This window comes from Peromyscus maniculatus, chromosome 10, assembly GCF_049852395.1.
Source record: "Peromyscus maniculatus bairdii isolate BWxNUB_F1_BW_parent chromosome 10, HU_Pman_BW_mat_3.1, whole genome shotgun sequence".
NCBI classification, from domain to species: domain Eukaryota; kingdom Metazoa; phylum Chordata; class Mammalia; order Rodentia; family Cricetidae; genus Peromyscus; species Peromyscus maniculatus.
The window spans coordinates 67,759,196-67,785,568 of record NC_134861.1 but is presented as its reverse complement, the minus strand read 5'-3'; the positions used below and the strand labels follow the sequence as shown (position 1 = coordinate 67,785,568).

The window sequence follows — 26,373 nt, the reverse complement described above, 5'->3', positions numbered from 1 at the left end:
TACTAGTGAACAAGTTTCACTTCCAGTTGTAAGCTGCAGAACTGGTTTGGAGTAGCTCACGGGAAAAGATAGTATAGATAGGTAGGTAGGTAGGTAGGTAGATAGATAGATAGACAGACAGACAGACAGACAGACAGACAGACAGGTATACGGAAAAAGATAGTTTAGATAGATAGATGATAGATAATAGATAGGTAAGTAGATAGGTAATAGATATAGAGAACATCTTAGGGAAGACATTGGGCATTGGTCTAGACAATCTGAAGGGAGTGCCGTATAGCCAGGCATTCAGCAGGCAGGTTCTGTGTCACCTGAAGGAATTGGTCTCTGCAGTGAGACGTCTGTTCGCCTCCTCTCCTTGACTGCTTCATCTTGGGACTAGGGACTTATCTTGACATAGGCAGCTACAGACATGAGGCAGGAGGCTGGAGCAGCCATTGTAGCCATGGCTGTGATATCAACTCTCTTGATGTGGAGACTGAGAGTATTAAAAATTTCTAATAAAAGCAATTTACATAAATAACTGTAAAAGAGAGGGAACTGGTGGTCCCTCGTTGATGACTCCTGGCGGTTCTCACTGGGGAGGCCCGAGCACTGTAGACTGTTATGTGAGATGGTAAGGGCAGCTGAAGGATTTGAGGGAGAAGACCCAGCCAGAGAAGAGACTTGCGTGCTCTCAGTGGAGTGCTGCAAAGTCTGGGACTTTCAGTATCAGGAAGACGTGACGTAGAGCCAGTGCTTTCCACTCTTCATCGACCTCCAGTGCACTGGTGGGACAGAGCAGGCACGAGCGGAGGACCACACTGGAGTCGTGGTTCATTCCTTCATTGGTTTTGTAGGCCTTCATCCCCTTTTCCCTTTAGAGTCATTGATTTCAAAATGGAGTATAAGATTTGAATCGAGGAGAAACAGCCTTTCATGGGAAGACTTTCACGATAGAAACTAGTAAATAATTCAAGATAATTAACCTCAAACATCACGGCACTACTGAGTTGTCTTGATTTTCTTAATAATAAGTGCCAATGTAGTGTCAAGGACAAACGCTTTAGAGTGAAAGGCTAAGCAATTGTGACAGTGACATCTTTCTTTCTCATGGAACAGCAGTATAAGGAAGAGGTGGTATTCCTGTGCTCCATGTGTTCCCAGTGATGCACGTTAGCCAGGCGCCTGGCCTTTGTCACACATGGCTTTCTTTATTGCTCCAGGGTTTGTCATTTCCAGGACTCTGTGCTTTGAGACAGCACATATCACTTATACTTGGCTTACTTTCCATTGGCTTAGTCACCTGGCTATAGGGTGACAATGTGACATTTACACTTGAGGTGGAGCTTGAGAATACTAAAATTTTCTAATAAAAATAATTTGTACATAATTATAATAATTAATAATCTGTCTAAAAGAGAAAAAGGTTGAAGGATCACTTTATTCATTATTCTGTATTAATTGGCACTATGTGTGCTGGTCTCTTAAAATTAGGGAGAAAGGCAAGGAAGAGTATGACCAAAATGCAAATGACCAATTGCTTCTTTTAATTTCAGCTTCCCTGTGGCCATAGATGCAAAGAGATGTGTCATCCTGGTGAATGCCCCTTTAATTGTAACCAGAAGGTTAAACTTAGATGCCCTTGTAAAAGAATAAAACGGGTAAGTATTTTAAATGATAGAATTCCTGTTTGCCTTGCTTTGTGTGAGGGTACTTTTTTGGCTTTAATTTTAAGGTTTTATTTCTGTAAGTGCTCATTTTAAAAATGGGCATTGGCAGTCGAATTTTTGTAACTTAACAGAAGAAAGATGGTTTTCTGTTGGCTCAAGCTCAGTGCCCTTTAGCATAGTGCTGTTGTGTTCCAAACTGAAGTCTGAACAAGGTGCTGGAGAGTGATGGATTGAGTTCCGGGATTAGGACACGGTCTGGAATTAGGCTTGCTGTCCTTTTTCTACGAAGGCTTTTATTTGCTATCAGTCTTTTCCTTTCAAAATAATTCCTTGAAAAGACTTTATAGTCACAGCCTCATAAAATAGTACTCAAACCTGGAAAAGAAACTTGTAAGGTAAAAACAATTACTGGAAGACTAATAGGTGAAAGTTTAGTGACCAGAAAGATCATCCTACTAGAGTTAAGGCTGGCGGTGGTGGCACACTCCTTTAATCCCAGCGCTCGGGAGGCAGAGGCAGGCGAGTCTCTGACTTGGAGGCCAGCCTGGTCTTCTGAGTTCCAAGACAGAATTTTTTTACTCAGTTCTCGGTTGGCTTCAAATATGCAGGCTGGGACTCCTTAAAGACTTTTTAAATTTGAATTGATTTTTTTTATTTGACTTGATTTACCATGCTGCAGCTATAGTTGTATCATGTTATATTATGTGCTTGTGATTTCTCGAGCAAATTGTCTTCTCTTTGCATTAATTCTTTATTACTCCATGCAGCAGATACTTGTTGAAGTTTTTATGTGGCTCTTGATTTGCTTTATTTTTATAAGTTTTCACTATGCTTTTCTATAGTAGGTAAATTCACTAAATTTATATTTAGTTTGACGACATTTACACGAAAATATTTGCTGAACTATTTTTAATGGGATGTCTCTTCAGTTTTCTGAGATCTCATGTCTTGTCCAAGTGTAGTTCCTACTCATCAGCACTTGGGTGGCGAAGAATTTTCATAGGGACTTAAAGATGGTTATGTGTAACTTTTCAGGAAAGCGCCAGACTTTGTCGGGCCAGCAGCACTAAATGTGTGTGTGTGTTTTAGTGAGGTATCGTGGAGCATGGTGGAGGTCTTGGCTTGTCATTGCTCTGCTCACTCTAGTGCACAGTCTTCATAGGTGGTTGATAATGCTCCACAGACAGCGGACAGGTAGAGCATTTCTTATCCCAGAAAGCTCTGTTCGATGTTACTGCTCTAGAACATTCTAGATATTTCCTGGAATCTTTGGAAGAATAAAAAGAAGCAATAAATATAAAGGATAAAAATAAAATTCAGCTGAGTTGATTGAGGCATATAGTAAATTATTAAGTTGATTATTTTAATGTTATAGTTTTTATTATTTTAATTAAATAAAGTAGGGGACCCCTTTATTTTGGCTCAGTGGGTAAGAGGGTATATTGCTCTTGGATGGTTCCCCATGTCAGTTCCCATACAACATCCTGAAACTCCAGCTCCAGGGGTTTCCGTGCCCTTTTCTGGCCTCTGAGTACTGCATTCTTGTGCATCTACCCCCAGTCAGAAAAAAAGAGAGAAAATAATGTGTTTTAAACAGAGAGAAAATAAAGGAGTAATCATTTGAACCAAGATACATAGTGTTTAGAGAATGTAACATGTTTATAACCTTCAGCTGTTGGGTATACTTTGCTGGTATACAGTTGTGATTTGAAAGAAAAATTGACTATATTTTTCGATTTCTATTTGCAGGAATTGCCATGCAATAAAATACGTGAAAATCAGGTTTCAGTGGAATGTGATGCAACGTGCAAGGAGATGAAGCAGAAAGCATCTGAGGTGATGTGGATAGATTTGTTAATAACGTGCTGATGACCTCTGCTCCTTGCTCTTACTGAAACCACTTGTGTTTATGTTACACAGGGCCCCTTGTATAGTAGGCCCCATGCTTATGTTACAAAGGGCCCCTTGTATAGACTTATTTTGACCCTGAGCTAGTTTAATTGATTGCTATGTATCTAATTTTTTTGTCTTTTATACCATTGAGTGCATTTGCTCTGGCCCATAGCCACTTGTTTTAATGATACCACTAGCCTCCTGAAAATGTGGCTAAAATAATACAAATGTAAGATTTGGGGATGGTTTGTAGTTTGAGATCTCTTCAATGTTGATTCTGCCTGCCAAACCAACCAGTCCACAAATCATTGGTTTTGTTGATTCAAACAAAGTCTTGCCTTCCAGACAGGCATTTGAAAGAAATGATCAGTTTCTACTCTAGGAAAATGTGGCATTCGTAATTGATTTTAGATTCTTAATATGGTAACTTAAGAGGAAAAGTTAAAAGTGTTTTAGTTATAGAGTCTTAATGGCTTGAATTATGATCTAATCTCATATAGCTAGTAAGAGGAAATGTTTATGTAAATTATAACATAAATTATATTCACTACTCTGAGTCTAAACTTCCCAGTATAATATTTACATTTCTTAATAGGCTTTCCAATGTAAGGCTACCAAAAGTTGCTTTGGATTAGTAGAGCCTGGGTGGGAAGATGGCAGAGATCTGCAGATATCTAGTTGTTAATTTTCCCTTTAAATGTAACTAGATTAAAGAAGCAGAAGCCAACGCCGCTCTGGAAGAAGAGAAACGACGACAGCAGGTACCTCAGTGACGGGCACACTCATCTCTTCCACAGTTGTCCAGCCGATAGCAAGGGTGGCCTAGGCTGATGCAGTGCAGCCCAGGATCGAGTTTGTTCTGTATAGCAAAATCCACTTGAAATAATTCTGATTTGTCTTGCTGAAAAATGCCATTTTATATTAAATGAAACCCACTGATAGATGGTCTTTAAGTGTAGCTTGTGACTACAGTAATGAGTATGTTAATGACGATTTAAATTTTCTTCAGTTAAACTGTGTGTAGATACAACATGTTTACTTACTGGTCATCATTGTTTAGGCAGTTACTATGTCCTGTGGTGCATTATATTATCGTTGTACGGGAACTTAGTGGGTGCTTACCAGGATGAGAAAAGCCGGTATTTGACAAGGACTGACACCCAGGCTATCTTCTTTTACAATCAGTTTTCAGTTCTTCCTAAAATAATCATATACATTAAAATGTGAAGCATTGGCCGGGCGGTGGTGGCGCACGCCTTTAATCCCAGCACTCGGGAGGCAGAGCCAGGCGGATCTCTGTGAGTTCGAGGCCAGCCTGGGCTACCAAGTGAGTTCCAGGAAAGGCGCAAAGCTACACAGAGAAACCCTGTCTCGAAAAAACCAAAAAAAAAAAAAATGTGAAGCATTTCCCCTTAAAGTATTTTAACTGTATCTTTAAAAAGAGGGGGTAAGCCGGGCGTGGTGGCGCACGCCTTTAATCCCAGCACTCGGGAGGCAGAGCCAGGCAGATCTCTGTGAGTTCGAGGCCAGCCTGGGCTACCAAGTAAGCTCCAGGAAAGGCGCAAAGCTACACAGAGAAACCCTGTCTCGAAAAAAAAAAAAAAAAAAAAAAAAACCAAAAAGAGGGGGAAAGTATTTGATAAAGAACAGAATCTAGTTGAGGCAACTTTTTTTTCTTACTCATTTGGATTTTTGTGTTGTCAGTCACTGATCTTATTTTCTGCATTATAAAAAGGCTAAAATTATGTATGCAGCATCTCTGCATTTTCAGGAATGTGCTCTTGAGCTATAAAATGGTGTTAGATTAAAAAAGCTATTGTCTGCATTTTAGAATCCTTTTGATTCAATCATTTGCATGCTTAATGTCAAAGATAGGCTTGCAGTCTGGAGAATCACTTTATTGGCACTCAGTTCTTTTTACTAACTAAACTGACACTTGTTGAATACAGTCAGTAGTAGATGAGAGGGGTTTTGTTGTTTAAATCAAATTAATATATTTATTATACTTTTACTATCAACACATTTCTCAAATTGTTTAATTTTCATTTCAGTAGAATGTTGCAAATTCATGTATTCTTTGAGTTTAATACAAGTGAAACTGTTTTGCTTTAGGCTGAACTGGAAGCCTTTGAAAACAGACTGAAGGGGCGCCGGAAGAAGAACAAGAAGAGAGATGAAGTGGCAGTGGAGCTGTCTCTTTGGCAGAAGTACAAGGCCTACCTCCTCCCGGTGTTTGGAGTCGTGGTGGCAGGGCTTGTGTGGTACATTGCCCATGGTCTGGATTAGCGAGTCTTTCGTCTTTTGATATACCTCAGACTGGAGTTAGGGAGATGTTCAGTTTAAGACAGTAGAAGATGTGCACTGTAGAACCTGGTACACGTTCCATTTTTCCGTGTCTTTGGCTGTAGTTAGGACAGACAGTTAGCTTTCTGTTAACCAGGGGCAGTGAGATACTGTAAAGTCAGAGCTTAGCTGGTGGCATTATATGTACTTCCTTAGTCTTTTCTTCTGATTTTTTCCATGTTCAATACTTTCTGTTTTGTGAATCAGATAAAACTGAGCCATATGTGCAGCAATGGGAATATTTCTCTGGTCATTGACTGGGTTCTTTTCCTAATCATGTAACTTTGTACTTTTTTAAAGAATCTTAACTCTAACACGAGGCTTTATAATTAGATTCCAGATTAGTTTATCAGAGAGGAATTTTATTGGTCATTGAAGCAAATTTTACACTGTATTCCTCAGAAAATATAAACAAATGCCAGATTAGGTTCCTTATAGGAGGCTGTTTTTGTGCAAGAAACTGAAGTTGGCATGTTTTGTAAAACTTGTATGTATCTTTTTATGAAAATAATAAAGGAAAACTAATGTTTCTAAGCATTATGTGCTGAGCACAGGGCTTGTGAGCTTTATGTACTTGATTTCATTTCTCTTTACCTCCATTCTTGATATATTGTAGCTGGGAATAATCAATTTTATGAAATCCAACTGATAGGGAAATAATCAGTAAGCCAAATTACATAGATTTGTAAGTCATTTAAAGTAGTTTTGCTATTTAATTTTTATAATTTCATTAAAAAATTTTGTACCAAATTTATAATAAAGAATATTTATTATTTAAAATACTCAAGAGCTCCTAGTTTTAGGTTAGACAGTTAGTATTGATGGCTCAATCTTTAGCAATATTGAAGAAAAAGAACACAGTAATATTGGTAATATTAGGAGTGATAGTGTATATTTTAACTCCTGATATTAGTAATATTAGGAGTGATAGTGTATATTTTAACATCACTCCAAAAAAAGAAAAAAAAATTGCCGGGCGGTGGTGGCACATGCCTTTAATCCCAGCACTCGGGAGGCAGAGGCAGGCAGATCTCTGTGAGTTCGAGGCCAGCCTGGGCTACCAAGTGAGTTCCAGGAAAGGCGCAAAGCTACACAGAGAAACCCAGTCTCGAAAAACCAAAAAAAAAAAAAAAAAAAAAAAGGCCATCACTCCATAGGAAGATTGTATAGTTTGCATAAGATAGCAAGCAAGGAGACTCATAGAAAATGAGTGATTTCATGTGATAAGTGGTGTTCATAAATTGGGCTGGAGAGATGGTCAAAGTAAAGAGCACTGTTCTTCCAGAGGACTTGGGTTTGGTTTCTTAGCACCCACACAGGGCTCACAACAGATTCATTCTCCAGTGCATGGGAATCTGATGCCCTCTTCCAGCAGAAAAAGCACATCCACAAAACAAAAATAATCTCTATAGACCAAACAAAACAAGATGAGAAATAGTATAAAAAATAATAGAAGGGTGGAAGGCTCTAGGTCCTTCAGGTGAGACAGCCCCTCAGAGAGACAGGTTTGAGCTGTGTCCTCATCTGGAGACTGAGGGGAAGTCTATGAGACGAGAAAGCAGTAAATGCAGTAGTCACTAAATTTGGGACTTGATGCATTTGGCACAGCTGAAGATCGGAAAGCAGGGTTGAGAAATGAGAAATTAAGTTAAATGTAACTTGAGAGGAGGCAGTGCTCTAGGCCAGTTGTGGTGGGGGAAAGACCATGCTAAGGGTTTGGGTTTTCTTGTAGTTGGATTGGACAGTTTTAAGCAAGGAAGAGACTTGGTTTTTGCAATTGTTTGGCTGCTGTGAGGACTGAAGACTGCTAGGGATGATTCGGGGTGGGGCTTGGGGAATGAAGGACAATGGAGGACACCGTCAGGAAGTGGTCCAGGCGTCAAGCACTGGGACTCCAGTGACTGGGATTGTGATTCAGGTACATGATTCAGTTATGTGGGACTCCAGTGACTCGGATTGTGATTCAGTTATGTGGGACTCCAGTGACTGGGATTGTGATTCAGTTATGTGGGACTCCAGTGACTGGGATTGTGATTCAGTTATGTGGGACTCCAGTGATAGACCTGACGGTGTTGCAAAAGTTTCTGTCCGAGAAGAGTGCGGGAAATGCAAGGGGGAAGTGAATACCTCAGGTCAAGGCGAAGTTACCTTTTGTCTAAATTCCCTGCAGTAGAATGCTTCTGCCCTTTTGATTGTAGTGAGACAGCAAAAGGATGAAAGGGAAAGTCAACCACTAGTCCCAGGGATTGCAGGGGTCAACTTGTTCATCTTATTCTCCTTCTTTGACCTCGTGACATGAACACAATGTGAAAATGGTAAGTTTTATGTTTATTAAAATTTGTGGAGCGTTTATATTGAAGTTTTTGAGATTTTTTTGTTCTCAGCTTAAAACAGCTCCAGCACAGTATTTGACTTTTCATTGCTCTTATGTCACATCAGAGTGAAGCTTAATGTCAAACCGGGGTCATGGTTGCTATTGGCAAAGGAACTTTATTGAGGCACAGCGCTGAATGCGTTTGCTTTTTGTAAAGTTCTTAATTCTTGAGTTTTGTGGCTTTTTTCTTTTTGGTTTTTTTTTTTTTTTTTTTTTTTTTTTTTTGATTTTTGAGACAGGATTTCTCTGTGTAATAGCCCTGGATGTCCTAGAACTCACTCTATAGACTAGACTGGCTTCGAACTCACAGAGATCCACCTGCCTCTGCCTCCTGACATAGAGTGCTTAAAAAACATAAATGTCGCTGAGTGGCTCAGTCTCCTACCTTTAAGACTTCCCTAGTAAATGGATTCACACCTCAGAGTACAACAGAGCACACACACCCCTTTTGTTGAGGACAGATTTTTATTTTCTCACATAACATATTCTGACTATGGTTCCTCCTCCTCTTCTCTCCAATCTGGATTTACCTCCTTTCTGTCTCTCATTAGAAAATATACAGGGGGGGTGGGGGGGTGGAGAGATGGCTCAGCGGTTAAGAGCACTGACTGCTCTTCCAGAGGTCCTGAGTTCAATTCCCAGCAACCACATGGTGGCTCACAACCACCTGTAATGAGATCTGGTGCCCTCTTCTGGCCTGCAGTCATATATGCTGTACACATAATAAATAAATAAATCTTAAAAAAAAAAAATATACAGGGAACAATAATGAAACGAAATAAGATAAAAACACGTTGGAATAGGATGAAACAAACCAGGAAAAGAGCTTAAGAAAAGGCAGAAGAAACAGAGACCTGCTCATTCACACTTAGGAATCACACAAAAATACCATAAGCCATAATGTATGTGCAACCTGTAGGGTAAAAAGAGGGGTAGGGGGGAAGTCCTGATACGACATTATAAGACAAAGAACTTATAGTGTTTTCTAAGTTTTTCTGTTGGCCATCTACTGCTGGGCATGCAGGAGTTCGTTTCCCCAGGGACACTCCCCTGGAAAAACTAAAATTTCATCTGCAAGTGGTTATCAGTTGGAGATTTCTTCCGGGTCAGGGATGGAGGACCCCAGCTGGTGCAGACCTGTGTAGACTGTGTGTGCTGCCTCAGTCTCTGAGTTCTTTTAGTTCATATGTGCACATATATGGTCCTGTTGCTTTAAGTGTCCTTGCTGTCCTCTATACCCTCTGGCTCTAACATTCTTGTAGACAGATGTTTCTCAGGTCCAGCCTGGCCCCTGCAGTCTGGACGAATCTCTCACACCCATGGTCCTGCAGCTGCTTATAAAATAATTACTCAGAGGCTTAATATTAATTACAAATTATGTTGCTTATGGCTCAGGCTCATTATTAACTAGCTCTTATAACTTAATTCAACCCATTTCTATTAATCTGTGTCTTGCCACGTGGCTTCATGGCTTACTAGTACTTTCACATCCTGCTTCTCCTGGCGGTGGCAGTGGCTTGAAGCGTCTTCCCCTCACTCACCTCTTCTCCCGTCTCTCCAGTTTGAATGTACCACCTAACCTTGTTCTGCCTTACTATAGGCCAAACAGCTTTATTAATCAACCAATCAGAGCAACACGTGTTCACAGCGCACAGAAAGACATCCTGCAGCACACTCTATCTGCCTCCTTTGCTGCAGGGTTCCCTGAGCTCTGAGAGGAGGGATTGATGGAGACATTCCATTTAGGGCTGAGTGTTCTGAGGTCTTTCACTGTGTTTTATCTGGCTGTGGTCTCCGTATTTGTTCCCATCTGCTGCAGGAGGAAGCTTCTCTGATGATGGCTGAGCAAGACACTACGAGTATGACAGAATGTCATTAGGAGTCATTCTCATTCTCTCTCCCTCCCTCCCTCCCCTTCCCTCCCTCCCTCCCTCCCCTCCCCTCCCCTCCCCTCCCCCTCCCTCCCTCCCTCCCTCCCTCCCTCCCTCCCTCCCTCCCTCCCTCCCTCCCTCCCTCCCTCCCTCTCTCTCTCTCTCTCTCTCTCTCTCTCTCTCTCTCTCTCTCTCTCTCTCTCTCTCCTCTAAAGAACAGAGGTATTTGGTTTTACACTAGGTCTCCAGGCAATCTAGTCTCTGGTTCTTGGTCACCCAAGCAATGTTGAGTATGAGTTCCATCTCGTGGAGTGTGCCCTCAGTCAGATATTGGTTATTCCTACAAACTTTGTGCCACCATTGCCCAAGCATATCTTGCAGGCAGGACACTATTGTAGATAAAAGGGTTTGTATCTTGCTTGGTGTTTATGTTTTTCTCTTTCTTTTTAGATTTATTATGTATACAGTGTTCTGTCTGCATGTATATCTACATGCCAGAAGAGGGCACCAGATCTCTTTACAAATGCTTATGAACCACCATGTGGTTGCTGGGAATTGAACTCAGGACCTCTGGAAGAACAGTCAGTGTTCTGAATCTCTGAGCCATCTCTCCAGCCCCATGTTTCTCTTTTGGTAGCATGTTGAGTACCTTCCTGTACCAAAGACTCTAGAACATAGGTGTGAAGGCTCTATGTAGGCACAGATGTGACTTCACGTTCAATGAGGTGTGTGGGTGCTGTCTTCAGCAGTGGGGCCTTGCTGTTAGTTTGTGTAGAGCAACCTAGAGTTGTTTGGGCATTCCAGTGGGACCCTTTTGGCCAACAACCCATATCCATTCCCAGTAACCCATTCCCAGTACTGGAAGCTCCATTTGGTGATAAGATGGCCAGTTGGGACTCTGTCTCCCCCCATTACTTGGAGATTTCATTTAGATCACCTTCAACATTAGGTTTCTCTTAAATGGCCCTTAATTTTAGTTTTCTCTACCCAAATTCTCTCCCTCGCCACCTTTAAGTTAATTTCCTATAAGTTTCTTTTAAAAACAGCTATCAAAATCATTTATTTTAGCATCTTGAGATGTACAGTGTATAACTGTTGTCTATCGACAAAGCATACCTCAAGACGGCACACCAGAACGTTAGACATCCTTTTTGCTGTGAGATCCTTAACTCTGGGGGTTCTGTTTGTTCGTAAGACTCAGTCAGACAAGATGAGGAAGCAGCAAGTTTTTCCTATGACAAACTCATGTGGCTATTTTGTTTTGTCAGGAATCCCATAAGTCTCTTAATCTTTGTGTTTTTCTTTTAAATTATGCAACTAGTTTGATATATGCTTGAAATGCTAGACAGACTTTCAGAATGGTATCAGAAATGTTAATTTTTGGAAAATTAAGATTACTTAAAACATTAGACAGACATTGCCACGTTTTTTTTTTTTTTCTTTAAATTGAGGGGCCAGGGATTTGGTTCAGTGGTAGAGCCCTTGCTTAGCAAGCCAGAAGTCACAGCTCTAAATAATGTAAGTTGAAGCACTAATGTGACTTTTTAAAAGACTAATTCCAGTAAGTCATTAAAAATCACAGTGAGCACTCTTCATGATTAACTTGAATATAAGACACATTTGATTTCTTACAGTATGAAAGTTAATTACTAAATATAAACATAGGTGTTCATCCTCATATTTTATTACCTCCCCTCCCCCCCAAGCAGCAAAAAAATACCTCAACTACTGGTTCTGCTACTCGTGATAACTGGAGCTGTAAGAAGGGAGTTTGGGGCATGTTTACCTTATCACTACAGTCCGCTTTAGGAACACAGTGCAGAAAATCAAGGGAGAGACCATGCTGACTATTTAGCTACTTCAGTTTCATAGTTCCTACAACACCTCCGCCAGGGGGCAGACGGTGGAAAAGAAAGAGACTCACAGGCGACGGTTGTCTGAAGGGATGTACATCCATCCACCCAGTGCTCCATTCACAGACCCAGGAACTCTGACCCTCAAGGGGCAGCTAGCAGATGTGCCTCCCAGATGGGTGTCCTGTGGGTGCTGATGTATGATGAGGCAGCATCCTGGTAAGACCGCAGTTACAGAGCGCCACAGCCTCTGGGGCATGTCAAGGCAGCTCTTCTGGTCTCTGGGTTAGAGAGGGTGCGTGTGAAATGCTTAGGGCAGAGCTGCTGCATTAGAACACGTGGGGTTTGTGAATTGGGAAACGTTAGAGAGAGTGTATTACGCACTGACTTCTAACTACACCTCACGTGTATGGCATTTCTCAGACTGCGTGTCTCTTCAGAAGGAAATACCCATTACCTCGCCAGTTGCACACATGTGCCCTTGTCCACACAGTGATGCTCAAGGGACAGGTCACATAGTCTACTGAGATGGACTATTTCAGTATTACCATATATAACAGTATACAATGTTTAAAATTTTAAAGATTTTGATTGAAATTGGACTAAAAAAATCATGTCTAAGAAAACTTAATAATTTCTTTGGTCCCTTTATTTTATCCTTTTTCTGTTTTCTTTTTCTTTCTTTTTGCTGAACATTTAACAATCGTCTCGGTCTTCAAGTGGCAATACCACCCCTGCAGTGGAATGTCCCCAGTGCTTTCCTTGCTACCTTAAAAATGTGGCTCCCTGTGAAGGACAGGTGTGGTTTGCTGGCCCCTGACTTCAGCCTGTGGGATGGATGATCTTGGCAGGCAGTCCCAGGCTGGAGCGCTCCCGGTCCATGAAGCCTGAGCAGCGACTCAGTCTTCCAAAAGCAGTTTCCTCCCTTAACTTGGAGCAGAAGACAGATTTGCAATTTTCATAATGCAAATAACGCCTGCCTTCAAAACCTTACATCGTTTCAAACACAACAAACTTGGCGTTGAATTGCCAGTGCCTGTATGGCACTCATTTTGGTATTTGCCAGGCTAGAGTCCTGCTTGGAGGGATGGGGTGTCCTAGGATGTGATCAAAAGAGTTCACTTGGAGGAGAGTGGCCCTTTACACTGTCATTCTGTAACGAAGTCTGGCCTTTGCTGCTCCTGTCCTGTAGTTTAAGGTTTTTTGTTTTTTTTCCTGGTGTGGAGGATAGGGGCAGTAGACTCTTGACTTCCCATCTGCCTTAGAAGAATAACTTTTGAAGACAGGGGTGGGTATGGAGGAACTGTCATTAAGGGTTATGGGTAGGACCCAGAGAGTGAAGGGAGGGAGTGGTCTGCGGGTGGGGTCTGCCCAGCAGACAAAATATGGGGCTCCCATCCCCTGAGTACAACTTCTCTCCGAGTGAGGAGAAAGACATCCGTAGTGCCTCTCCCATAGAGCGGAGAAAAGCGACCGAGATAAGAGTGGACGGAGGAAAAAGATATGTTTACGAAACGGCCCCCTGCCCTTGCTCCGGAGGAGCGCAGTCGCCGAGCTAACTCCCCAAAGAGGGTAAGATCCACACCCCGCGCTCCTCCCGCACACAGGTTGCGTGGCCCGAGTCCTGGTGACTTCAGAGTCAAACCTTTTCTCCTCGTCCCTTCCTGCCTTCCTCGGGTGCCACCTCCTTCCTGTCCGTGGGTCAGTGAGCACGGACTTCTCAGTGGCATGCTCAGTGCCCTGCAGCCGGTCCCTAGGCGGACGGTCCTCCACTCCGGTGGCTTGGCGTCGTCGGGGACACTGGCAGTCATGGACAGGGTTTTCTTTAGCATTCGGGTCAGCTCAGTGAGGAGAGCCCACTGCTCCTGTCCCGGGCCATGCTACCTCTCCTGCAGAGTCCCTCCTACTGCCGCCCTCCTCGCACCGAGTGGGCTTGGCTGCGTGCAGGTTCCGGGGGAGGCTGCAGGTGGAGCCGTCGGCCCCGGCCCCTCCGGGACCGGTGGCTTCTTCTCCGGGTCCACGTTCCAGGCTCCCCGCAGCAGCTGGAAGGATTGCGTCGGAGCCCCGCCTGCCCCAGACGTAAGCCTGCATCCCCACTGCGCTCGGCCCGGCTGCGTGCGCAGTCGCTAGGTCCCATTTGCAGAAGCGTCCCCCATTGGGGGCCAGTCAGCGCCCCGGGATGCTCCTATGCGTTGGCGCCACAAAACAAGAGTGCTGGGAATGCTCGTAAACTTTCTCTCGGGCGGGTACCGGCCCCGGAAGCACCGGGTGCTGTCCGCGGGTTGCGGCGGCGCAGGCTTTGAGCCCCTAGGGTTTGGGACGGTTTTCACGCAGTCCTGGGAAGGGGTGCCCTTGCTGCCGCGCTCTCCAGAGAAAGGAAAGTACACTCCAGAGGGTTCACCTGACCCGAGCCTCGGGTAACCAAGTCTAGGTTGCAGTCACCCTTGGCTGCGGCTCATTAGGGTCCTGGAATCTGCTGGTTCCCGTCCGGGGGGGGGGGGGGGGAGCTGCACAGAGGTAGACAGGACCAGTCAATGTCAGCCCGGAGGGAGAGGGCTGGTTAGGTGTCCTGTGGAGTCCTGCGAGAACTCAGTCCTGGACTTCCATGTGAGCATTCTGGAGGCCGGAGGATGGCAGTGTGGGCGCTCTGTGTGTGGCTTCCCATTTGGGGGACCGAGTTGGGGCATAAGCTGTCCCAGCAATTCCCTCCCACTGAAACGTCCCAGAACAAGGCACTGCAAGGTTTACGGTACAAGGTTTACAGAACAAGGTTTACAGTACAAGGTTCTATGGTTCTCTACGTCCATGTCTGTGCTTTATAGTTATTCCATTTTTAAGATTTGAAGGACTCTACTGACGGACTCGGAAGTCTGCAAGAGTGCCACCAGAAAGGGAGCCAAGCCAGGAACCACTGCTGATTGTTCAAGGACACAATTTTGGCAGAGTTGAAGTTAGAAGTGCGGCAAACATTGACTTTGGCAAATTCCCCAAACAAACAACAAACTAGGCTTTTGGGGTGTATACATCAGTCACAGTGCCGCCAAACATTCTCTGGCTTCCTGATACCCACTAGTCTTGTATGAGATTGCTCAAAATCAGTTTCTAAAACCAGGATTCTGGGGTCGAAAAATGCCTGATCAGTGGAGCAGTTAAGACCTGCAGATTTTTTCCCAGGAGGACACCAAGTGTTTTCATTGTATGAAGTATCTTTTGAGTGTGTGGAACATGGAGTAACCCAAACCTCAGGAAGCTGTGAAGCTTTTGTAGGGAGGGGGGCCCATTTCAGAAAGTTCTCTGTGGGATATAGGGTTACAATACAAAGAAAAGTCTAAGTTGTTCTTCCAGTGAGATAAGGCAAGGGACGAAGAAATGCTTCAGTAATCTCTTCAAGTAGATTTCCAAGAACAAGGAATTTTTTTAAAGAGACAGAATCGATTCCACCGTAAACCAGCCCCTTAATGTTGCAGAAATCTCGGCGATAGCAGAATGAGCACCAGGGTTCTTGTATCTGCCTTGTTGGAAAGAAAAGGGGGCTATTGGGGTTGTACTGCATAATTTCAGGATTAAACAGGGGCAAGAATCCATACAAATGCAGTTAGCTCCCTGTACTCTGGGTGGTTATCATCTCAGTTCGAGTCTGGAAGGCTCCAGTCGGGGGACCCCTCCTCTGTGGCAATTGCTCCTGAGTCTCACCATGGGCTGCTCTCCCTGTAAGACTCACTGTTCCTGGAAGGTTACAGTGCAACCAAGCACTGTGAATTTTGAGGTACCGCTCTGGGGGCATCTGGAACAGGTATCATAAAAGCTGGTGGCAGACAGTGGCCACATGTCCTCACAAAGCTGTCTTGTGCTTCGGGCTTGAAGGGGAATCGGAGACTCGGGTTTATTTAGAGCTCATCACCCTCGTGTGACCATTTGCAGATAGACATTCCTGAAATAATTGCATGCCTGTGTGCAGAGCTAAGCAGGAAGCAGACCCGAAGGTGAAGGCAAAAGGGGATGCAAAGTGAAGATTTAAAAAAGTAGTTTTTTGGTTATCTGTTAGATAGCCTCAGGATTCAACGAGGCGTCTCAGCCTTTAATAAAATCAGCCTCTGAGGCTTGCTCCATGTCTCTGCCTGACAGTGGAGGGGTCACTCCAAGGCAGCAGAGCCAGCAAGTGCCACCAAGACCGAGTGACACCTTTCACTGTGGAGGGGTGGGGGAGAGAAAGAATGGGAGGGCAGTATCTCCAGAGAGGGAGGAGAGTCACTGTCTCCTCTCTCCACCCCTCATTGTGAGATTTCCACGCTGGGAATGCTGCTCCATTACTTCTGTCCTCTTTCCCTTACCTTAGTGTCCTCCAACACAAAGATCCCTCCCTCCCAGTGGTGTCATGGGAGCTCCCCAGGGACAAGGAAGAGCTGGACCACCAGCTGTGTGCTGAGAAGGTCCAAGACAGGCAGGATTACTCAATCCATCGTCATCTTTGCCTTAATAAGATAATCAACAAGTCTGCATTCATGCCCTATTTGCCCCATGCATTTTGCCCAGCCACATGGAAAACACTACTGATTGGCTTAAGGACAGTGACTGAAGTTCTAGGTCCCCACTAAGAGGTCAGGTAAACCCAGATTTGCTCTGCTTGCCCCTCCAAATTTCAATTTCCACTCCTCCCATCCTTTCTCTGATGGCGAATGGAGGAACTATTGAATGAAATATGCCATCGGGAGCAAGGCTCAGGAGGAAGACTCCGGGTCTTGGTGTCAGATCTCCAGTTCTAGTTAGTTTTGAAAAGCAGCCATCCCATTGGTCAGGTCTTGCCAAGGCTGTTTCCTCCATCAGAAAGTAGGGATGGTGTTGTTTCCACATTAAAGGACACCATGTAATGAAGGAAATGCTTATTACAAGTAACTCTATGTAATAGTCAGTGTATTCTGTAAAGTCTCATTAAATATTTAAGAATATCTGTGGGACACCTTACACAGCCTTGGTACAGGGGGAGGGGCTTGGATCTGCCCCAATTGAGTGTATCAGGCTCTGCTGACTCCCCATGGGAAGCCTTGCCTTGGAGGAGGTGGGAATGGGGTGTGGGTTGGGGAGGGGGAGAAGGTTGGGTGGTGGGAGGGGGAGGGGAAGGGGATCTGTGGTTAGTATGTAAAATGAATAGAAAATTTCTTAATAATAAAAAAATAAAATGTAAAAAAATCTCTCACGGAGGTCTTGATGTTCAAAAATATTGCATATATACAACTAGACTTTGAAATAAGATTATGACTTTGAAGCCACTGCCACAATTAATTCCTTGAATGTATCTAATGCCTCCTGCTCTCTTAATTATTGCTTTTATCATTTTGCTATAAGAATATTTAACAGGAGCTCTATTCTTATTATTAGCAAAAGTTAATTCAAATGTATAATTTAGTATTGTAACTCTAAGGATAGATCTCCAGGCCTGCCTTAGCCCATCTTGCGGTACTTTGATTTTATGCCGTTTCTGAATACTTCCCCTGTCTCCACTCACTCCCACCTGGCCCTGCTCTTTCCTTCTATGAATTTGACTCTTAGGCTCCTCAGATAAGTGGGATTATGTAGGATTTTGATGTCTGAGTCTGGCTCATTCAGTGTAACATCCCCAGATTCATTCATTATGATACAAATAGGAGAATTTTCTTATCTATCTATCTATCTATCTATCTATCTATCTATCTATCTATCTATCTATCTATCTATCTACTTTTTATCTATCTATCTATCCATTCATTCATTCGTTTTATTTATTTATTTATTTATTTATTTATTTATTTATGGTTTTTCGAGACAGGGTTTCTCTGTGTAGTTTTGTGCCTTTCCTGGAACTCACTTTGCAGACCAGGCTGGCCTCGAACTCACAGAGATCCGCCTGCCTCTGCCTCCCGAGTGCTGGGATTAAAGGCATGCGCTGCTGTTGCTGCCGCCGCCACCACCACCACCCAGTGGATTTTCTTCTTTTTATGGCCGACTAATATTCCATTGTGTGTACAAACACTTCTCATCATCCACTCTTCCACCATTAGGCCTTTCAGCTCTTCCACATCCTGAACACATGATGAATCAAGACCACGATGAACAGCTTTTCCTCAAGAGCCAGTTTTCAACTCCTTCGGGAATATTTATTATTTATTTATTTATTTTGTAGTTAGAGTAGGGTTGATGGACCATAAAGTATCTCTCTTTTTAATTTTATAGTGAACTTTCATATTGTTCTTTCACACTGTTTCCTATAATGGCTACACCAACTTTTATTCTTTCCCATTATATCTCTTGGTGTCTAATCCCTTTTATTCTCTTGTTTTGGGATAGTGGACAGTGTAGCCAGCATGAGATACCATCTTACTGTGGTTTTGATTTGCCTCTAACTAGAGAAGCTGAACAACTTTCATGTACCCAATGGCCATTGTGTGATTTCATTGGGAAAATGTATGAATCTTTTACTTATTTTTAAAATTGTGCATTATTTATTTATTCACGTTTGCCATTGAGTTATAGGAGTCCCCTGCAAAGGTAGCCAAGATTCATAAGATATTTGATTTGTAAATATTTTATCCATCACACAGTTGATGTCTTACTTTCCTGATCATTTCCCTTTCAGTGCAGAAACTCTGCATGCATACTCTGTCAAAATCCTGACTATTCATTATTGCCTTGTTACCTGTACTTGGTTTCACAGACAAATTATCCAAGCATCCTGTGAGGAGAAATGTTTCTCATTTCCTCCAGTAGTTTTATGGTTTGAGGTCTTTATGCCTTTAATCTATTTTTATTTCTTTTTCTGAATGGTGTGAGATAAAGGTCCAGGTTTTCTCTTCTGTATGTGGGGACTCAGTTGGGGAGACTCTCTTTCCCCTCCTGTGTCAAAGACCATGTATGTCCGGGTTTGCTTCTAGGCTCTGTTCTTTTCCATTGACCCACTGGTCTGTTTTTATGTTAGAACTAGATTGCTTTGATTACTTCAGGTTTATAATATTATACTAGCTGCTTAAATTGCTTCAGTGCAAATTAATCCATTACAGAGACTCAGGTTTCCACTCTCACTAGCATGTGTCCTGAGCTCAGTAACCCCCCGTGACTCTGACTACTGCTTGGGCAGCAATACTGGAGGGCCCTCTTCATCATCTTCATTAGAGAAGGGGCCTTCTTCCCTCTTTCTTTCCTAGGGGAGTGAAAAGTCCTGCCTAGCACCGTCTGCTGCTCCCTTCTCTGTATGATTTTGTGCAGCAGAATCACTTCCGGGGTTTTGAAGTCTTTTATATAGCTTCAGCATTTGTTGACGGCTATAAATAAGGCAGCACGTGCATCCTAGTCACCAGCTCCTTTGGAACTTGCTTTTTGGCCTCTCTTTGCTCATAGATCGTTTTCTCCATTGATGGTGACAGTCAAGACTGAGACATTGCTGGCTTTGGAACAGACTTCACCAGAAGGGCTCTTTCCCCACCCAATATTCCCTTACTCGGTGCACCAGTTTTTGTGAGAATCAAGGCACTCGAATATCGAGTGTGATGTTTGGCACAGCATCCACTGAGGGCGCTTGGTTTGTGGAGGTTGAGAATGGTACCCCACTCACTCTGTTGGGCCCTTCCAGGATGTAGCATCATTTGACAAACTGTGCATTTTACTCCTTTTTTCTTTGGATAGTTTATTATTGTCTCCTGTACTAGAATGTAAGCCTTCAAGGGCAGAGCTGTTTCAGCGTCTTTCCTTATTGTTAGATGAATGCCTGGTATACAGTGGGTGCCTAGTAGTTAACTGTGAGTGGCTGAGGTAAATTTGGACCTAGTGAAAACAGAGAGGTGATATGTCAGTCAGTTTTCAATGACTGTTACGATAAAATGGAAACTACAGAAAAGTACGTGCTCACAGTTTGCGGGGCCACACACTTGATATCAAGGTATTGACAGGGTCGTGGTCCCTTTGAAGCGTTTGTGGGTGGATCCTTCCCTTAGTATTCCTAGCTTGTAGATGAACACTCCTCACTGATCCTTGGCTTGTAGCTCTGTCACCCCAGTCTCTGCCTCCACTGTCACATGCCCTGCTCTTCACGTCTCTTCTGTTGTCTTCAGGACGCCTGTCACGTTGGATTGGCCACTCACCCCAGCTCAGTGTGTTGCCTTTAATGTGCTTCCATTCCCTACTTGCTAAAAGTTTGTTTTCTTTCGGCAAATATGCTTTTAGAGCAGTGGTTCTCAACATGGGGGCCACATATCAGACATTTACGTCACGATTCACAACAGTAGCAAAGTTGGAACACGAATTGTTAGAAGGTCTTATTAATAAAAACAAACCCGGGGCCAGGTATTGGGGTGAACGCTGGAAGATCAGAGAAACAGCTAACTTCACCTTGCCAACCTCTTAGCCAATCCTGTTTCCTCAAACTGGAAGCTTCTGAGTCCTCATCTGGAATGAATTTCAGCTGAACTGCTGCTAAAAGCCTAAAAGCTTAACCAGGCTCTAGTTCCTGGTCCTCACGCCTTAAATACCTTTTTGCTCCCTGCCATCACTTCCTGGGATTAAAGACGTGAGTCACCATGCCTGGCTGTTTCCAGTGTGGCTTTGAACTCACAGAGATTCAGAGGGATCTCTGCCTCTGGAATGCTAGGATTAAAGGCATGTGCTACCACACTGCCTGACTTCTATGTTTAATATTGTGGCTGTTCTGTTCTCCGACCTCCAGATAAGTTTATTGGGGTGTATAATATATCAACCACACAAAGTTACAGTCATGAATTAGCAACTAAGTGATTTTATGATTGCAGGTCACCACAACATGAGGGACTGTATTATAGGGTGGAAGTATTAGGAAGATTGGGAACTTTAGAATAAATAATGCACTTAAGTTTATTATTCTTGAAGACACACCGTCCCTGTGTGGTTGGGAGATGATGCTCTGCAAATGCGAGATTTCTACCTGGGTGGGGAGCTCTGAGCATTGAAGGGCAGGACTGACAGCCCTTCTTCAGGTTGTCAGAAAAATCTCAAGATTTTCTCTAGTCTTCATGAAAATAGAACCATGATGCCTTGGGGCACGGGCTCCTCTGTCTCGCTCTTAGCATGTGCTGAGCTCTGCTGAAGACTGTCCAGTGCCTGTCAACTTTGTCTTTCTCTCATCCTGTAGGCCGTTGCCCCGTCAGCTCTCCTGTGGGACACTTCTTTATGTCCAGCTTGTCAGAACGGGTGGTGACAACCGCATGCCCATTCCTGATGAGGCTGGTGGAAGGGTCTAGAGAGGCCCTGCAGGTGACCTGTGTCACCGTTCAGTAGTGGTACTGATGCTATAAAAAAAGCCCCTGGTGAAGCCTAAGGAGAAGGAAAGAGAGAGCCACCAGGCTGACTTAGAAGAGGGGCTGAAACATAAAGGGGCGGTCTGTAAAGGCCATTATGGCAGCACCCATACACTTGCTCAGCTCAGGGACCCTTTAGGCCACCGCATTTGAAGAATTATTTCTGTTTCCAGTGGCTGGGCAAGGGGGTGGGGTGGGGTGGGGACCGGACAGGGGTGCTTTAAAGAAAAATCCTTCTGCCATTGTGGAACATAGATCTCTCTGAAACTACAGAGTTAAACTCTACATTTAACTAGGTAGAGTGCCCCTGCAGCCTATCAGAGTAGATAACATCAGGAGGCTTCTGTTTTGCTTTTGTTTTTCTGAAACAGAGTCTCATGTAGCGTAGGCTGGACTCAAACTCCATATATAGCTGAATCTGGCCTTGAATTCCTGATCCTCCTGCCTACTTCCCAAGTACTAGGATTACTGGCATGTACCACTATGCCGGATCTCACAATACCTGGAACTCTTGCTTGGGGCCTCCATGGCCTCCTAAATGGTGAGAGATCTCTTTGTGAAGAGTTTAGTGTGACTTTCTCCAGCCAGGGCAACACAGCTCCCTAGGGGCTGGCAGCTAGGTGCTAGGTCTTTGAAGAATTTGTGGGCACAGCTTGGCCTGGAGAGGAACAGATTCTCTTATCCAGTTGACAAGACCTTATATGCCAGGCATGGAATTAGACACTTAGGGATCTACTGATGAGCAAGAGTTGCATGCACTTGGGAAGCTTTAAACTAAGCAACCAATGGCAACAGGAGTGCAGGGAAGAGAGAACTGGGTGAAGCTTCTGTGTCAGGTGAATCCACCCAGTGACCTCGGTGAACACGAGATGACAGAGCAATCTGCTTTATATAACCCTGGTGCCTTTTGTGCCCTGTTCTGACAGTTCCCAGTATGGTCCTGTGTTGAGGATGTGTGTGCTCTTCTGTCCTCTTAGCTGGTGCCAATGAGCTAATTAGGCACTCCACTGAGGAGCCGTACTCCACCCCTGGAGAACATGTGGAATCCAGTGACTGACAGGATATCGCTCTCCAGGGCAGGGCTTTGCGGAGGGTTTCAAGGCTTATTTTGATAGGATAGGACTGTCACCTCTGTCTAGTTCAGAGCCTCAGCCTACAGGTAGGCAGGATGCCTGCGTGGCTTGGAAGTCAACATGGCAATGGTTTACTTAATGGTTCTCTTACTTTTAAGACATTTTTGTCCAAGTCAAGTGAGATCAGAAATGGGAGTTCAGCACTAAATGGATGCTAGGAAGCCATGAGACTTTGCGAGTGTAAACCAGGTCCCATTTTCTGTGCTGCATCTTTGATGTGCTGGTGGAAAAAGGGCAGGGCCCTGTGCCATATACTGTCCTCTCCCCGTTTGGCCTTTGTGACAGTCGATGAGCTGGCATGCTCTTTCCTCCTGACACCAGATTCATGGGCTTTTTTAAAATGCCACTTCTCCGACTCCCTGACACTAACTCAGTGCCAACAATTCAACTCAAGTCTGACAGTTTACCTGGAGCTAAAGGGCTTGTCCTTCAACACTGCCTTCAGAGATGCTGGTAGCCGGTCCCCAGCCACCTGACTTCTGACTGATGAGCTGTAAGCCATAGCCACCCCACACCCACACGCCAGTGTGATGATTTGGTAGAATGGCTCACTGAGCTCAGGAAGATACCCTGCTTAAAAAAAATTTATGATGAAGGCCATAAATGAACAACCAGGAGAAGAGGTACAGTAGGGTTTGGGTGTACCCCTCTGACATGTGGATGCATTGGCTAAACAACTCAGAAACTCTCCAAATCCCAGCGCCCAGGGGCTTCTGCGGAGGTTTCATTCAACAGGTACAACTGGTCGTTAATTGAAATTCCAGCGCCCTGCTTTGGGGAAGGGGACTGAAAATCACCAGTTTCCAGTCAAGGTCTGGTCTTTCTGGCAGTCAGCCCCATCCTGGAGCTATTTTAGGGGCCCATCAGGAATCCAGAATCACTTCATTAGAACAAGAGGGGTCCTTATCCCTGCTGTCCCTCAGGAAATTCCGAGGGAGGATTCAGGAACTCTGTGGGAAGGGGACTAGGGAGTGCCCACAGGAGGGCTGCCCAGACACGATGCACCCGCACAGACCTCAGCTTGAGTTTCCTCTCAGTGAATGTTTTCTAGGGCTTATTACCCTGAACCTCAGCCAAAGGCAAAATTGCCCGTTCAGCACCCAGGGCAACCCAATCAGAGAAAACTTGGCAGGCCGTTTAGACCATCTCAGCCCTGGGGTCCCTGCTTTGGCTGTAGGTCAGAACTGAAACTGTGCCTGGGTGTGAAGCTTGGGCTGGTGGGAGGGAGGAAGGTCGAGGGGCAGTTACTGTCTTCCACCACATGGCCCAGCATCAAGTCAGGAGATACGTGAGCTCCGGGGAACCATTGAAGAAGAACTTGGCCTCAGAGAAAATGTTCCTCCTTGAATAGCTGTGCTTTTAAAGTTACGAAATAGGGAAAGAAGCGACAAAATCGGTTCAGAATAGCAAAGGAGCCAAATTATCAGGTAATGAGGGAGAATTCTGGGGATCTCTGGAATTTAGGAAGGTTGGGGAAAAAACAATTTGGTAAGTCGAAGGAGCCTCGTTAGCTGTATCAGTTAGCCTGAGCCGGGACATCCGCCCTTCTAGGCAGCCCTGGGTACAAGGATCATAGAGAGCTGTGACATTTTTCTCCCTCATCATCTGCTGGCTGGGGTCCCTCTAAGAGTTCCTTTGCCTGAGAACAATACTTCTCTCACGGGCCTGCAGAGAGGATTTGGGAAGGGGGCCTTCCCGAGAGCTGATGGGCTGGTGTAGCTTTTTCCTTGCTGTTACTGTTGCCAAGTGGCACACTTTGCTGCCTGTGTCCCAAAACCACATCCCTCTTGATGTGAAAGAAGGGTTCTGGGGAGTTACTTGTTCTCCCAGAGAAGATTAAAAGAAGAAATGTTGCTCTTCAAAGTCAAGTCTCTCCCACGAGCAACACAAAAGCAGATGCAATCAGAAGTTAATGTGGGCTCGGTCCAATAGAAATGCGGTAGCCACAGATACTGTCTCTTGGTGCACTTGCAACGGAACCAGATGAACTGAATTTTAGTGATTATTTGCTAGGATTCAAAATATCCATCATTTTATAGTTTTTAAACGTGTATCAAATGTAGTTATTAAATAGCTTACCACATTTTTCTTGTAACAAATCCTTATGCTTGACAACTCTGCTATCTAGTGTAAATTCAAATAAGAAACATTCCAAGTGGTCCGTGCTCATGGCTAGTGTATATCTCCTTGAGTCATGCAGAGCTAACGAGCGGCTGTTGATGCATAGTTAAGAGTCTGCAAATTGCACCTTGCAGGACAAGGAACTCAGCCCATCCTGGCTTATCTGCGGGTGTGGGAAATGTAATTATAACACTCCTCTGAGAAGGAGGCCTCCGGTCAGGGTTTCGAGACAGTGATGTGATTACAGATGTAGGTGGGGAAGTTGTGCTTTAAAGGGGCAAGAAGGGGCCACAAGCTGCGGAACGCAGGCTGCCATCACAGCTTGAAAAGACAGGTAGTAGTTTGCCCTCAGTATCATCAGTGGAAGCAGCCTGGAGGATGTCTTGTTTTAGTCCAATGAGACTGATTTCAGGATCCTGTCTCCTGAAAAAGAGAACATTGCTGTAACCCATGCAGCTCATGGTAATTTGTAATCATGGAGTAGGAAGTGCATACATCACTAATACATTACTGCGAGCATCCTCCTCAGGTCATCTCTGAATGTGTTCTTCTGAACTGCTTCATCTTGGCTTGGATTCAGCTATCCAGAGCTGGGATGCCTGCCTGTTACTGCCCCGCCCACCCTGGCTGGAGTTTGCTCTTCCATGGATTCAATTGCGGACTTTGATGGCAAAACTCAGTTGATATCTTAACTGACTTAAACAGGGAAGAAAGGTTTTTTATAGTGGGTTACAGTATATAGCAGAAAAAAAAAGGAAGTTGGAAAAAGCTACCAGCTCTCTTGACTATTTGCTTAATTTGGGAGATAAAGCTAGAGAGTCTTTTCTTTAATTGATTGTGTGTGCACTTTACGAGTGTGGTACATGTGTGTGATAATGCGAGTGTGTATACGTGTATGTTGGGGAGTGTGTGTAGGGGTTTGTGTGTGTGCATGCATGCATGAGTTCATGAGGCGGCCACAAGTCAACTTTATTGCTCTGACTCTAGATGCTCCCGACCTCACCCACAGCGCTGGAGTTACAGACACATACTATGACCCCCAGCTTTTACAGAGGTTCTGGGGGTTCAAACTCAGGTCCTCATGCTTGCCTGGAGGGCATTTTACTCACTGAGCCATTTCCCTGAAAAGTATTTTTAAAACTAAAGTCCACTAAAAAAAAAAAAAAAAAAAAAAAAAAAAAAAAAAAAAAAAAGTACTGCTGTGTGAAGTGGTAGGTTCAGAGTGTAAGTCTATCAATGTTAGTGACCGTCTCAAACTAAAGCCAGTAGGCGATCACCTGGCCGGCCTCACCTCCCAGGGGCCATTGGACCCTCTGTCAAGTTTCTTGTCTAGGACAAGGCTCAAAATCCATAGTCCATCAAGTCCCGGGTGCTACTGATGGACACCTGACCTTCAGGAGGAGCTTGGGGTGACACCTGTATGCTGAGGGAGACACATTTGTTGAGGAAGATCCAGAATGGCCTTTCTGCCCAGTCACATAATCCTCCCACCGGCGATCTCAACTGTCACTAGGGAACTTAGGGCTTGGCTGCTGGGCCTGTAGCTTTCTTCTGTTCTGTGTCTCCCACTCTAAGGTCCAAAATAGACGAAAACCCCGAGTTCCCCACGTTTCAGCTAAAAATACCTCTTTTGCCACAGGCCGGCTGAGTTCTCGGATTTCCCAGCTGGAGTGCGTTTCCCGGACACGGGGCTACCCCAGTGGAAAGTCTATAAGCAGAGAGTACCGGGTTAAAAATAGTTCCGGGGAGGCCCCTGCAAAAAGCTCTCACACCCAGCTGCCCACTCGGGGTAATCTGTGCCAGGGAGAGGGTGGGGTGGGGTGGGGTGGGAGGAGCC

At 44.4% G+C, this 26,373-nt stretch overlaps 2 protein-coding genes across 4 annotated transcripts in view; both read left to right on the top strand.

The window, feature by feature from the left end:
• The window catches only part of Nfxl1 (nuclear transcription factor, X-box binding like 1), a 43,046-nt gene extending 36,621 nt beyond the window's left edge, over window positions 1-6,425 (top strand). For both annotated transcript variants that reach the window (XM_076546421.1, XM_006979684.4), the window contains exons 20-23: window positions 1,539-1,643; window positions 3,402-3,488; window positions 4,253-4,306; window positions 5,658-6,425. In XM_076546421.1, coding sequence (XP_076402536.1) covers window positions 1,539-1,643; window positions 3,402-3,488; window positions 4,253-4,306; window positions 5,658-5,831 — 420 coding nt within the window. In that variant the 3' untranslated portion in view covers window positions 5,832-6,425. The remainder of the gene's footprint in view (window positions 1-1,538; window positions 1,644-3,401; window positions 3,489-4,252; window positions 4,307-5,657) is intronic.
• Window positions 6,426-13,264: 6,839 nt separating this feature from the next.
• The window catches only part of Corin (corin, serine peptidase), a 218,938-nt gene continuing 205,829 nt past the window's right edge, over window positions 13,265-26,373 (top strand). The window contains exon 1 of one of the 2 annotated variants that reach the window (XM_042257503.2): window positions 13,265-13,558. In XM_042257503.2, the coding sequence (XP_042113437.1) occupies window positions 13,490-13,558 (69 nt within the window). In that variant the 5' untranslated portion in view covers window positions 13,265-13,489. Of the gene's footprint in view, window positions 14,066-26,373 lie in introns of both variants that reach the window. The other variant, XM_006979681.4, reaches the window with a different exon arrangement.